This window comes from Syngnathus typhle, linkage group LG6 (genome assembly GCF_033458585.1).
Source record: "Syngnathus typhle isolate RoL2023-S1 ecotype Sweden linkage group LG6, RoL_Styp_1.0, whole genome shotgun sequence".
NCBI lineage: Eukaryota > Metazoa > Chordata > Actinopteri > Syngnathiformes > Syngnathidae > Syngnathus > Syngnathus typhle.
Genome location: NC_083743.1, coordinates 17,060,110 through 17,075,552, shown reverse-complemented (window position 1 = coordinate 17,075,552; position 15,443 = coordinate 17,060,110). Strand labels below are relative to the sequence as shown.

Below are 15,443 nucleotides of genomic sequence, written 5' to 3'. Positions count from 1 at the left end.
AGCATTCAGTGATCCATGAGTGTGGCATGGAGTCGTAGGCTTTCTTGTAATCAATCCAGGCAGTGCACAGGTTGGTGTGTCGAGTCTTGCAGTCTCGGGCGACTGTTCCGTCAACCAGCAGCTGGTGTTTGGCTCCTCTGGTATTGCTGCCTATGCCTTTCTGTGTTGTGCTCATGTATTGAGCCATGTGCACACTTATCTTAGCCGCTATGATGCCTGACATGATCTTCCATGTTGTAGGGAGACAGGTTATTGGCCTATAGTTGGATGGGACTGTACCCTTCGTGGGATCCTTCAGGATCAGGATTGTGCGTCCTTCAGTTAACCATTCGGGGTGAGTTCCAACTTTTAGTAGCTGGTTCATTTGTTCTGCTAGGCGCTCATGGAGTGCAGTGAGCTTCTTAATCCAGTAGGCATGGATCATATCTGGCCCGGGTGCTGTCCAGTTCTTCATACCTGAGACTCTCTCTTGGATGTCTGTCACAGTGATGGTAACTGGGTTCTGCTCAGGGTGGTTGCTGTGGTCTTCTCTTAGAGAGACTAGCCATTGTGCCTCCCTGTTGTGTGATGTGTTCTTCTCCCATATGCCCTTCCAGTATTGCACAGTCTCCAGTCTTGGTGGGTCTGCTCTGCTGTTGTTACCCTGCCATTGAGAGTACACTTTTCCTGGTTGGGTTGTGAAGAGCCTGTTTATTCGCCTGGCTTCACTTTCTCTTGTGTATCTCTTTAGGCGGCTGGACAGGGCTAGGAGCCTCTGTTTGGCAGTCTCCAGTGCTTCAGGTATGTTCATCTGGCTGTACTTCTTGGGTGCTGGTTTCTTCATTGCACCTTTCTGGATCTCCGATAGTTGGCTCACGTCTCTCCGCACTGTCTTGATCTTAGCCTCCAACCTTGTTTTCCATGGTGGGTCTTGTATCTCATGCTTGATATTGCTCTTGTAACCAAGCATCTCCAGGATCACTGTTGCTGAAGTGTATATCAACTTATTGGTTTCAGTGATGGTGGTTGTAGGGATTGTTCTCAGTGCTGCATTCAGATCTTCAACCAGGCTTTCTGGTGGTGCTTCTCTTAGCCTTTGTAGTTGGCGTCGGGGTTGGCTGCTGTTCATTCGAGTCATGATCTTATTTTTCAGGTCAGTTGCTGACTTGTTCAGGCTTGCATATTCTCTTGGAGCTGTGTACCCAATTACTTGGGCAGTTGATGTTGACTCCTCTCTGACCTGGTATTCGGGTTCCTGTGTGACTTGGCATCTGTGTTGTACCTCGTCAATCTCAAGTTGTGATATCAATTGCCGTTTCTGGATATTGGAGCACTGAGTTACTAGTTGTTTAGCGGTTAGTGTTGAGTGTGGATATCACCCTTGCCATTGCTCCCACATTCGCTTCATGTACCCTCTCTGTCTTGGTTCACTGGAGTAGTAGCACTCCAACAGTGTTAGGTTCTCACATCTCGCCCATTTCCGCCTTGTTCCAGTAGCCCACTTTACATCTAGGCGTTCTGGTTCCCCAACGCCTGACGCAGACCTTGTTTGTCCGGGCGACGTCTGAGCCGGCATCTCATTTGATTCTTTATCTCTCATCATGTTTATGAGGTAGGCGATATCGTCAAGGGTCTTGCCCACAGACCCACACTGGATGATGGTATGGCTCCGCCCCGACCTGGTCTCGAACCCGGGTCCCGCTGGTTGATAGTCTGGCGACTATCCTACTGAGCTATCCAGCCGACATATATATATATATATATATATATATATATATATATATAAAATATACATAAAAATGCTTGGACAAGGGTTTATTAACGAAAACAAACTAACAGACTCGGTAAACTGACGTAACTTACTAACAAAATCAACCACAGAAACTGAATAGAGACGTGAAACAAAAAGACAGGGTGACATTGACATCAACAACAATGATCCGACAGGGGAGTGACACAGATAGTTTGATGATATTGTTATTTATATGATAGTTATTTGATATATACTTTACATACCGTTATATGGGTCTGTGGAATATTTATAACTGCAACTCACAACGAGTCCAACGTCAGTGGCGCGGCGCATACACGTCATCGTTTACATAAAGATTCAAGATTCAAGAGTTTTTTATTCGCCATGTTTGAGCGTGCCAAACAAGGAATTTGACTTCGGTAAATCACAGCCTCTGTTCAACATTTAGGTGACTAACAACACTCAGGACATGTGAAAAATGGCAAATATTCTCAAACATCCCCTGATCTTAAACTCCCAAGAGGGCAAAGAAGAACTCAAAACTCCAGCTAGGGGAAATGAGAAACCTTGAGAAGAGACCACAGATGGGAAGGTCCCTCTTCCAGCAGGATGACCAGGCTGCAATGGATGCAGAGAGGACACATAGTACAAACAGTGTAGACAAATTCAAAAAAGGTGTGGAGAGCAGGATGTTATTGCACAGTAATGACTCTGAGACTCTAAAATTGGTGTGAGTTCATCAGAGCAACAGCCTGGGGGAAGAAGCTGTTTCTGTGTCTGCTGGTTTGGGCGTACAGAGCTCTATAACGCCGTCTGGAGGGGGGTAGTTCAAACAGACTGCAACCTGGGTGAGAAGGGTCTGTAGAGATGTTCCTTGCACATTTCCTGGTCCTGGAGAGGTACAAGTCTTGGATAGATTGGAGGTTGATTCCAATGATCTTTTCTGCAGTCCTTATTGTCCGTTGCAGTCTGTGCTTGTCTTGTTTGGAGGCCGATCCAAACCAGACAGTGATGGAGGTGCAGAGGACAGACTGGATGATGGCAGTGTAGAAGGTCTTCAGAAGCTCTCGCGGCAGGTTGAACTTCTTGAGCTGTCTCAGGAAGTACAGCCTCTGCTGGGCCTTCTTCCGGACAGAGTCTATGTGGCCGGTCCATTTCAGGTCCCGAGAGATTGTGGTTGCCAGGAACTTGAAGGTGTCCGTGAAGAGAATAGTATTACTGCGGATAGTGAGGGGTAAAGGTGGTGAAGGGTCTCGCCTGAAGTCCACTGTCATCTCCACGGTCTTGAGCGGGTTCAGCTCCAGGTGGTTTTGGCTGCACCTGTGGACCAGCCGCTCCACCTCATCACCATCCTGGATCAGTCCGATGAGAGTGGTGTCGTCAGCATACTTCAGGAGCTTCACAGGAGAGTCACCTGAGGAGAAATCATTGGTGTAGCGAGAGAAGAGCAGCGGGGAGAGAACGCACCCCTGAGGGGCTCCAGTCTTGGTGGTCCAGGTGTCAGATGTGATGCCCCTCAGCCTCACACGCTGTCTCCTGTTGGTCAGGAAGCTGGTGATCCACTGACAGGTGGAGGCAGGCTCCGCAAGCTGGATGAGCTTCTGTTGGAGGATGTCAGGAGCGATGGTGTTGAACGCCAAGCTGAAGTCCATGAACAGGATCCTGGCGTACGTTCCTGGGGAGTCCAGGTGGTGCAGGATGTAGTGCAGTCCCATGTTGACTGCATCATCCACTGACCTGTTTGCCCGGTAGGCAAACTGGAGGGGGTCAAGCAGGGGGCCCGTGACATCCTTCAGGTGGTTCAGTACTAACCTCTCGAAAGATTTCATGACCACAGATGTCAGTGCGACGGGTCTATAGTCATTCAAACCTGTGATGGCGGGCTTCTTGGCCACTGGAACGATGGTGGAGCTCTTGAAGCACGAGGGCACCTCACACAGCTCCAGAGAACGGTTGAAGATCCGTGCAAAGGTGGGCGCCAGCTGCTCAGCGCTGACTTTCAAGCAGGAAGGTGACACGCCGTCTGGGCCCGGTGCCTTCCTGGTCTTTTGTCTCCGGAACATCTGGCGCACTTCCTCCTCGCGGATCTGGAGTGCGGGCGCGGCCTCTGCAAGAGGGAGACTGGGTGACGTTGATAGAGGTGCATAAAGGATGATCGATGGTATTAATGAATAGGAGTGACACAGATTATAAACGTGTTATTTATACAATAGTAATTTGACTAATTCTGAATGTTGCGTCAGGCCCGTTCTCAGCGCTTCGTTTGTGTTTGTCACGTTAGCATACCTATCGTTTATCCTGTAGTTGCTCATTCATGTCTGTTCTTGGTGTTGCATTTTGTCGAATAAATTTCCCCCAAAATGCGACTTATACACCGGAGCTGGTTTTTTTCACTTCATTGTGCATTTTATGGCTAATGCAACGTATATTCCGGAGCGACTTTTAGTCCGAAAAATACGGTATATATATATATATATATATATATATATATATATATATATATAGTATACCGTTTATTTCCGTGTATAGTGCGCAAAATTTAACTAATTTATTGTCCTAAAATCTGGGGTGCGCATTATACATGGGTACAAAGAAAAAAAAAAAATATATATATATATATTTTTTTATTTTTTATTTTATTTTTTTTTAAAGAAAGTCATGGTACAACAAAACCAACAACAGGACTGACCGACAAAGTCGTGGAACAAAAAGACAGGGTGACATTACCAAAGACAGGAACAGAAAGCAAACAGACATCATGACAGTAACACATGCAATGATCCGACGGTGAGCGAGGGGCAGACAGGACTTAAATACAAAACACGTTACATCGATTGAGGTGACACAGGAAGAGAGGGGCGACGCGAACAGAAACTATGGCAACCTAGACACATAGCAAAACTGGGGACGAGACATGACAAATCTCCCCCGAAATAAAACTCACCTTTCTTCTTGTTTGTTGTCAATTGCGCATCGCATTCAGCCATCCTGCCCAACACACTTAGTAAAATTCATAATTGACGACACATCGTTTGATGCGATGGTGCAATCCTTGATGGTGTGTTGTTTTTATTGTTTGTTTTTTAATCTGCATCGCGGACCGGACGTCATGCGGAAGCAGTATGACTGCGCATGCGCGGAAGTAGTATGACTGCATGCGCACTATGGGTCAGCTGCGCAGAACGGATGCGCAAGACACGTCAGCTATTTACTAATTAGCGAGAGTTCGGTTTAATTAGCAGTTTCTTCAAAATGGATAAGAGAGCAAGTTATACTGTAGCATTTCGAAAGAAAGTCATTGAAGTGGCAGAAGAATTAGGCAATAGGGCAGCTGCGCGCCAATTTGACGTCAATGAGTCAAACATAAGACTCTGGAGGAAGAAAAAAAATCAATTTGATACAGCGAAGGCTTCAGCAATATAGTCCTCTTCTCTTCTTGACTGACAATGAATGTGATAGTTTAATACAATCAGCAAATAACAAAATGCGTATTACAGGTAATATTTTATTTCACAACACTTTGCCTTGTTCCTTTCATCTCTGCTGTTCACTTCAAACACGCTCCATACGAGCGCAATGCTCTCGTATCAGACAAGGCTTGCTTGATCACCTGCTCATTTGCTGTCTGTCACAATGTACCCTACACAAATCCGAAACATTTGTTGCGGCTCCGAGTCACGACGAGGGGCAAGTTTTGGTTTCCAAGGGTGTTTTTATTCCTCTTCAACGTCTCTCCCATACAGAGCGGCCTTTTTCAGTCCGCACGCCTCTTTACCGTGCGCGCACGGAGCGCGTTGGTGCGTTTAGGGGCAGTCGGAGAAATCAACGCCAACAAAAAAAATGACATCCAGCCTAGTTAAGACCATGGAGGCATTTCCATGGAGGGGCAAACAGATCTCTACAGGCTAGAAAACGGCAGTCTGACTGCCATTAGGTATTGGGATAAAATCTTTGCACCCATAGTCAGACCCTACGCTGGTGCAGTAGCTCCTGGGTTCCTCCTGATCCACAACAATGCCCGGCCTCATGTGGCAAGAGTATGCAGACATTATCTGAAGGATGAAGGTATTGACACAATTGAATGGCCCTCACGATCACCTGATCTAAACCCGATAGAACACCTCTGGGACGTAATGTTTTGGACCATCAGACGCCGCCAGGTTGCTCCTCGGACTTTACAGGAGCTTGCTGATGCCCTTAGACCAGACATGGGCAAATTACGGCCCGCGGGCCACATCCGGCCCACGGGGCCGTTTAATCCGGCCCGCCAAACCTGAATAAATTGTATTATTAATTTTTTCTTGGGTAATTTTCCCTGCAATCACAATGTTTCTCCAGTAGATGGGGAAGCGCCCGCCCGTGCATTCACTCCCGGGAGCCATGTCAGAAAGTGTTACGCTAATGCCACCCACAAACCTTCCCCTGGAATCCTTCCATTAAAATGAGTGGCCCAAAGAAAAGAAAGGTGGACACTGAGTGCCGAATGTTAAAAAAGAGTGGACAATTTGGCTCGACCTACGTGTGTGAGAAGACGTTCAGCCACATGAACGTCAACAAAGCCCGTCACAGATCTAGGTTAACGGACTGACACCTCTGCTCTATCCTAAGAATTACCACAACAAATTTTACTCCAGACTATGATGCACTAGCAAAAAAGGGAAACCAACAATACTATTGATTTCTTTATTTAGATGTATTCTTTCACTGATTCTTCAAGATGATGTATTTGGTCAGAGTGTTTGCCGTTGGATGTGATTTCGCCTCATTAGATAAACATTTCATAAATCGGACCTGCAGGCGCTGAAGTGATGGAAAATGTTATTCATCATAACAGTGTCGTATTTAATAAGAATCCCTGATAGTAGTTTTTTGGTAAAATATTTTTTTAATGCTGTTAATAAATGCATTTGTTTTCAAAAAGCTTTTTTTTAATATCCATGCTTTAGTATCTACTAAAAGTAAAAACCTTTTATGCAATGACCTTTACATGTCATTTATATTACTTCACACAAACACGACATCCATCTGCTCCTGGTTCGGCCACCCGGTCAATATTTAGAACCCAATTCGGCCCGCAAGTCAAAAGGTTTGCCCACCCCTGCCTTAGACAGATCTAGGAGGAATATTCCACAAGACACCATCTGTCGTCTCATCAGGAGCATGCCGTGACGTTGTCAAGCATGCATACAAGCTCGTGGGGGCCACACAACATCCATCCATCCATTTTCTGTACCGCTTAGTCCCCACTGGGGTCGCGGGCGTGCTGGAGCCTATCCCAGCCGTCATCGGGCAGTAGGCGGGGGACACCCTGAACCGGTTGCCAGCCAATCGCAGGGCACACAGAGACAAACAACCATTTGCACTCGCACTCACACCTAGGGACAATTTGGAGTGTTCAATCGGCCTACCAAGCATGTTTTTGGGATGTGGGAGGAAATTGGAGTGCCCGGAGAAAACCCACGCGGGCCCGGGGAGAACATGCAAACTCCACACAGGGAGGGCCGGAGGTGGAATCGAACCCGCACCCTCCTAACTGTGAGGCGGACGTGCTACCCAAGTGCGCCACCGAGCCGCCGCCACACAACATATTGAAATGAATTTTGAGTTGCATAAATTGAATTTAGGCAAAATGGACGAGCCTGCCACGTCATTTTTTCACTTTGATTTTCGGGGTGTCTATATACTGAGCCCTCTGTAGGCTGAAAACTTTTATTTCCATCAAAAGATGTGGCATCCTTTTGTTCCTGAGACATTACACTGTCCATATCAGTATAGATATCCAACTTTTTTTTTTCACCATTGAAATCTGATGTGTTTTCAAAGTGTTCCTTTAATATTGATCAAATATTCAGGGACCACAAATCTCGCCGCACATTTAAAGAAAAAACACGACATCAAAGTTCAGTGTTAAAGTAAGCACTTTGTATACTACAATACTCTTGTAATTTCCTAAATAAAGAGTTTGCAGTACCTTGTTGATTTTGCGTATGAATTGTTATAAATCAGGATATTCTATATTTTTATTTAAAAAAAAAAAAAAAAACGATCGTAGAGCACTATATCGGGATACCGTTTTTTTCCGTGTATAGTGCGCCCCCATGTATAGTACGCACGTCAGCTATATAAAGAGCGAGAGTTCAGTTCTCTACCTAAATCCGTATTACAGGTAATATTTTATTTCACAACACTTTGCCTTGTTCCTTTCTTCTCTGCTGTTCACTTCAAACACGCTCCATGCGCACGGAGCGCGGTGGTGCGTTTACGGGCAGTCGGAGAAATCAACGCCAACAAAAAAAATTACATCCAGCCTAGTTAAGACCATACCAAAGACTATAAAAATGGGACCCATTGCCTCCCTGCGTGTGTGACGATCATTGGGACTTAAAAAAAAAAAAAAAAAAATATTTTTTTTTTAAAAAATTCATAAAAATTGGGTGCGTATTATACATGGGTACAAGCTTTTTTCCAGCATCAGCATGCCATTTTTAGGGGTGCGTACTATACATGGGGGCGCACTATACACGGAAAAAAACGGTATTTCAGAAAAAAGATAATCTTTGGGAACAACCGGATGTTATTCTGCCGGTCAGTATCACTGGGCATGCGCTAGCAAACTCGATAGCGAAGAAATGTTTCGGATTTGTGTAGGGTACATTGTGACAGCAAACAAGCAGGTGATCGAGCAAGCGTCTGATACAAGAGCATTGTGTTCTAGGGGTGTAACGATACATCGATACACATCGATTAATCGATATAATGCTCTACGATTTATTGGCATCGATGCTAAACGTAAACATCGACTTATATCGCCGTGTTTGACCTCGGACATTAGACGCAACTTTATTTTGAAATCCAGTTCATTGTTGCTTGCTTCCTCTTTCGGGAGCAGTGCGCCCGGCGTTGTTGTGTTGTGAGCAGAGCAGGCACGTGAAAGGGGAGTCGACAACTAGTACGCGGCTCCTGGGCTGGTGCTATGGCTAGTGTCTAAAAGACGAGGAAATTTGCTCCCCTTTAGGCTTCAAGTCATTCGTTTGGAAGCACTTAGGATTCCAAAGAAAAGATGGCTCAACGGAGAAGACACGTGCAGTTTGTAAATCCTGCCATGCGGTGATCAAATGTTCGGGGAGCACAAATCTCGCCGTACATTTAAAGAAAAAACACGACATCAAAGTTCAGTGTTAAAATAAGCACTTTGTATACTGCAATACTCTTGTAATTCATTATTTTTTATTTAAAAAAAAAATACCGATCGTAGAGCACTATATCGCGATATCGCGAATGAATCGCAGCAGGCTTTAAGATATCGGCAAATATCGTATCGTAGTTCTTTGTATCGATATTATATCGTATCGTGACAAAACCCGCGATTTACACCCATATTGTGTTCGTATGGAGCGTGTTTGAAGTGAACAGCAAAGAAGAAAGCGCATCTGTAATGGCAGCCTCCGGATCATATCCGGATAAAAAATTTTTTTAAAAAAGAATTTTTTTTTTTTGTACCCATGTATAATGCGCACCCCAGATTTTAGGACAATAAATTATATTTATTATACATTATACATGGAAAAAAACGGTATTGTATTCTTATGTTGTCTGTTTTTGCTTTGGAAGAAAATGGAAAGAAAATGGTTCTTTTCCTCTTATTAAAACAAGTAGTGCCCCGCATCGTCTCTGATAAATGTGGTGCGACCAAACTCGTGTGAGGTACGTCACGCCGCCGTTCATTTTGCATTCGATGTGAATGTACGTAACAAGAACTCTTTCGTAATTTCTTTTCACAAAAAATGATCTCCCTCAGAGAAATCAACATTATTGCGGCTAATGTGAATATACATTTGTCCTACAAATCATTATAAATCCTAAAAAAAAGATTTTGCCAACTCTGTGCGTTGTCTGCCATCTAGTGGTGATTGATGATATTGCAACTAAAAAGTGTAGTCTACCCCTGTATATTCACAGTCCGGGACCTGTGGATATCCGTATTTGTAGATGGATATGCATATTTTTTGTGTTTCAGATTCTTCATGGTTTGTACTGGAGTTTTCTCCCCATTCCTCCTATTTTTCATGTAAAATGAAAATCAGCATTGTTGAACAATTTTTATGGTGGGGGGTTATTTATTAAAAATATCTTTTAAAAATTTTTTTTTTTTTTTAATCAATTTGGAAATGTTACATCCTGATTTGTCTCATATCAATCTGCAACCCACCTTCCCCTTACAGACGAACAGGACTTCTGGTGATGGGACCAGAGAACAGTCGGCGCTACCGTGACTTTAAGAGCACCCTGGAGAAGAACAAGATTTCTATGGTGGTGCTTACCTCTGACAATTTCAATCAGCACATTCCTAATGTCATCTTGGCTGATGGGGATGGTGCTTTAGTGGACACCACTGCTGGAGTGTTATATGCAGATCGAGCACTGAAGGTTGCACAGGTACAGCACGAGTGCAAATGATAGTTTAAACTCTGTCCAGAAATGAACCACAAAAAATGTTACTAACGGCCGACAAATTATACAGTAGGTGTGAATTATTTTGTTTCGGTTTACCAGGAGCAGTTTCAGAAGTTGGGTGGTGTAATTAAAGACCAAGAAAAGGTAACAGACATCAAGCCTGGCCTGACTGTGACAGTGTCGACATCTGAGGGTGTTTATCAAGCCAAGGGACTGGTGATTACCGCTGGACCTTGGACTAGTAAATTGCTGGCCAATATTGACCTACATCTTCCTTTAGAGGTAATAATTAGTATTTTCATGTTATAACATGGCAGCTCAGTGGAACATTGGGTAGCACATCCGCCTCACAGTTAGGAGGATGCTGGTTCGATTCCACCTCCGACCCTCCCTGTGTAGAGTTTGCATGTTCTCCCCACGCCCGCGTGGGTTTTCTCTGGGACTTCCGGTTTCCTCCCACATCCCAAAAACATGCTTGGTAGGCCGATTGAGCATTCCAAATTACCCCTAGGTGTGAATGCAAATGCGGACGGTTGTTTGTCTCTGTGTGCCCTGCGATTGGCTGGCAACCGGTTCAGGGTGTCCCCCGCCTACTGCCCAATGACCGCTGGGATAGGCTCCAGCACACCCACGACCCCCGTGGGGACAAAGCAGTACAGAAAATGGATGGGATGGATGTTATAACCTCTCCTGGACCACCAACACTGCATCACTGGCGAAGAAAGCTCAGCGCTGCCTGTACTTCCTGCAGAAACTCAGGCGAGCAAATGCTCCTCCGGCCATCATGACCACATTCTACCGTTTGAGAGCGTCCTCTCCAGTTGTATTGCTGTGTGGGGTGGCAGCTGCACTGAATACAACATGAAGGCCCTGCAGCGCATCGTGAACACAGCTGGTAAGATTATTGGCTCTTCACTCCCCTCCCTGAAGGACATTTACACCTCCCATCTCACCCGCAAGGCGACCACGATTGTGTGTGATGTGAGTCACCCCGCTCACTCTTTGTTTGATCTTCTGCCCTCTGGGAAGAGGTACAGGAGCCTGCGCTCCCGCACGACCAGACTCACCAACAGCTTCATACTCCAGGCTGTTAGGATCCTGAACTCTCTCCCCCCTCCACCCTCGGCTGCATAACGTCCTGTACTTTTGCGTTATATTATGACTGTCTGCTGTATGCACACTTGCTCCATTTTTGCTCGTCTTATTTATTATGTTGTTTATTTATTCATCGCTCTTATTTATTCATTGTTTGTGCCTTTTTTTTACTTTTTGTGCTGTTTACGTGTATGTATATTGTGTACTATGTCTTGTCACCGTGGGATAGTGGGAAACGTAATTGCGATATCTTTGTGTGTCTTGACGTGAAGAAATTGACAATAAAGCAGACTTTGACTTTGATTTTAACCCCAGATTATAATAGGTATGATTAGAAGCAGTGATGCCAGTAATGTAGTACTAACGTGTTACTCTAAAATGTGCACTTTTCCACTGACAGTTAATCTAATGCATAATGTTTTTCAGTCGTTATCAGACTACACTTTCTTATTGTTATTGTGTAGAAAGTATTTACTTGTATTTGTAGTCATTCTTATCTGAAGTAGTTCCACCATCCAGCGCCTACAAATGTTGCATTTACCCACCTCCTGGTTGAAGCAGTGAGAAATAATTGATGAAATAGAGAAATAATAGATGAAGATAAACACCACTGTTATGAGTTTGTTGATGATCAATAATAATGACGTCACATTCTGGCATCCCACGTGTGACGCAACAGTAGGGCATGTTAAGGCATACTCTTGATAAATTGATCAATTTAGATATAAATATATACTTGGCCCTGGGCCCAAAGTTAGACATCGCATTTATTAAATAAATACATGTTTTCAACAATATCCACTGAAAACGGCAGTGCCTCACAAATATTTGTTAAACATTGCAAAAACAATTTACTGTGTCGACAAAACCGAGCAATCTAGATCAGGGGTGGTCAATTCCGGTCCTCACGGTGTCCTGCATGTTTTATAGGTCTCCCTGCTGCAACAATCTGATTCACATGATCAGGATTGTTATCCAGCTTCTGCAGACCTTGCTAATTATCTAACCATTTGAATCAGGTGTGTTGCAACATGTTGACATAGAAAACATGCAGGACACCGGCCCTCGAGGACTGGAATTGCCCACCCCTGATCTAGATATACAGATACAGTCATATGTAAAAATGTGGGCAGCTCTGATCATTTTCAAGATTTTCCTTTATAAATAATTGGTTGTTCGGATCAGCAAAAGGAAATAAACAATTACAATGCAAAGCTCTTACCAAACAAACAAAATGTTTTGACAAAAACATTTTCTTTATTAAATCAACTGCCCATCTTACATGGGCCTGGACCCAGAGTTAGACAACTCATTTATTAAATAAATACAAGTTTTCATTAATATCCAGCAAAAACGGCAGCAAATATTTGTTAAACATTGCAAAACCATTTTACCGTGTTGACAGAATGACCTTTTTGCCAAAATGTGCATTGAAAAAAAAGTGATTTTAGTCCCGTTTGTGTTACTGTAGGTGGTGAGAATCAATGTGTGCTACTGGAAAGAGAAGATTCCTGAGTCATACCATGTGAAGAAACGGTTTCCCTGCTTCATACTGACTGAAGGAGAGGAGGCTAAAGAGGATATTTACGGCCTGCCTTCCAATGAATACCCTGACCTGATGAAGGTACTGTATGTCTCAGCATGCAAAACTAACAAAGTATGTACCAGACTTTAGTGAAGTATGTTCCGCAGGCCAAGTCAAATAAAATGTATTGTGTTGCAATAAGCACCACTATCAGTCTCATTTTGTGAATTCTAAATAGCACAAATGACAAATAACCATATCTCCTAGATACCAGGTACCTCTGGAGAGGAAAAAAACATCTGCTATGATCTGGACTCTGTATTGGTCTGTGGTGGTGAAGGAGGAGCTCAGCCAAAAGGCAAAGTTCTTGATTTACCAATCGATCTATTTTCCTGCCCTCATCTATGGTCACAAGCTGTGGGTCGTGATCAAAAGAGCAAGATCCCAGATACAAGTGGCCGAAATGAGTTTCTTCCTTAGAATGTCCGGGCTTTCTCTTTGAGATAGGGTGAGAAACTTGGGCATCCAGGAGGGATTCTTACGCCTAATTTACACCAGCTGTAGTGCGTTTTTTCCACGCAAGACCTGCAACCACAATTCACACCGTTGGCGACCAGTTGCGTTGCGTATCCGTAAATCTCCGCCCAGGAGACCACAAGATCTCGAAGGGTTCACACTAAAGAGTTGAGCTCACACAATAACAGCTGTGTAAAAGAGAGCAATTTGTAAACAATAGCCATTCTTTCATTCACATTGATACACTTTTGGGACATTATTTCGAGACTGTGGCTCTTCTACCATGGGTAAATAGGTTTCGTGTTTATATAGTGTTATTTTGTCATGTTTAATTTATTTTGAGCTCGTTTTTTTGCCTTTTAAATGTCCAACTCATGCCAAGCTATGTAGTTAGCTAAAATTTTCACGAATTAAAAACAAAAAGAGTTTGCAGAACGGTTTTATTTTTAAATATACCGGATTCACCTCATACACCAAATTTCTTGTCCGAGCGGTGTAATTTCATCAGCTTTATTAGGGGTGTAAATCGCGGGTTTTGTCACGATACGATATAATATCGATACAAAGAACTACGATACGATATTTGCCGATATCTTAAAGTCTGCTGCGATTCATTCAGGATATATCGTATATATAGTATATATATATAGTGCTCTACGATCGATTTTTTTTTTTTTTTTTAATAAAAAATATAGAACAATATCCTGATTTATAACAATTCATACGCAAAATCAACAAGGTACTGCAAACTCTTTATTTAGGAAATTACAAGAGTATTGCAGTATACAAAGTGCTTATTTTAACACTGAACTTTGATGTCGTGTTTTTTCTTTAAATGTGCGGCGAGATTTGTGCTCCCTGAATATTTGATCACCGCATGGCAGGATTTACAAACTGCACGTGTCTTCTCCGTTGAGCCATCTTTTCTTTGGAATCCTAAGTGCTTCCAAACGAATGACTTGAAGCCTAAAGGGGAGCAAATTTCCTCGTCTTTTAGACACTAGCCATAGCACCAGCCCAGGAGCCGCGTACTAGTTGTCGACTCCCCTTTCACGTGCCTGCTCTGCTCACAACACAATGCCGCGCACTGCTCCCTGCTCCCGGAAAAAGGAAGCAAGCAACAATGAACTGGATTTCAAAATAAAGTCGCATCTAATGTCCGAAGTCAAACACGGCGATATAAATCGATGTTTACGTTTAGCATCGATGCCAATAAATCGTAGAGCATTATATCGATTAATCGATGTATATCGATGTATCGTTACACCCCTATTTATTATGCATGCGTCCAGAAGAACTAGAAGGCTTGCGAACGGCAGTGGCGTTTTGCTGACACACCGCAACCAGTGAATTGAGTCGTCGACTCCGATGCGTTCTATTCCTTGCGGTGGTCCAGAGAAGATTGCACCAGACCTGTTTCGCACCAGGTCATCAGGCGTGACTTATACTCACTGTGCCTCCTCTTTGAGAGGTGCCAAATGAGGTGGCTTGGGTATCTGATTAGGTTGCCTCCCGAATGCCTCCCTGTTGAGGTGTTCCGGGCATGTCCCACTGGCTCGACGACCCATGACATGCTGGAGAGACGATGTCTCTTGGCTGGCCGAGGGAACGCCTTGGGATCTCTCCAGAAGAGCTGGGACAGTGGCTGGGAGATGGAAGTTTAGGTTTCCCTGTTGAAGCTGCTGCCTCTGTGACCCGATCCTGGATAAGCAGTAGATGATGGATGAAAGGATTTGGATGGATGAATGGATGGGTGCATGGTGGAAAAAAAACATTGAACAACTGGCTGGAAATACACAAGTAGTGCTGCTCAGGGACATGGGGGAAAAAAAGCACACTTTAGGACCGAGGGAGAAACCAACTGCTTTATTCCCGTAGTAAGTGACATGACTATAATGTGTTTTATTTTTGGTAGACGTAACAACCGGAAATTATCTATTCGTGTCATGACGTTAGTTTGTGTCACCGTTTCAATCAAGGTATTCAATTGTGCGAGTAGTTTGCTCACTCAGATACGTAAACAGGCTATTGTAAATGTTTCAGAAACCAGTATGTTGTCCTTACACTTTATATTGACTGCATGTAAACATAGTGAATAGCCTTGTGGGCTGTGGCAACGAG

At 43.9% G+C, this 15,443-nt stretch overlaps 1 protein-coding gene across 5 annotated transcripts in view; it reads left to right on the top strand.

Annotated features, from left to right (window-relative positions):
• The window catches only part of pipox (pipecolic acid oxidase), a 40,864-nt gene that overhangs the window by 10,421 nt on the left and 15,000 nt on the right, over positions 1-15,443 (top strand). For all 5 annotated transcript variants that reach the window (XR_009714566.1, XR_009714567.1, XM_061280054.1 and 2 more), the window contains exons 3-5: positions 9,955-10,168; positions 10,286-10,468; positions 12,753-12,905. Coding sequence is in view for 3 of the 5 variants with exons in the window: in XM_061280054.1 (XP_061136038.1) it covers positions 9,955-10,168; positions 10,286-10,468; positions 12,753-12,905 (550 nt within the window). In the remaining 2 variants the exon portion in view is untranslated. The remainder of the gene's footprint in view (positions 1-9,954; positions 10,169-10,285; positions 10,469-12,752; positions 12,906-15,443) is intronic.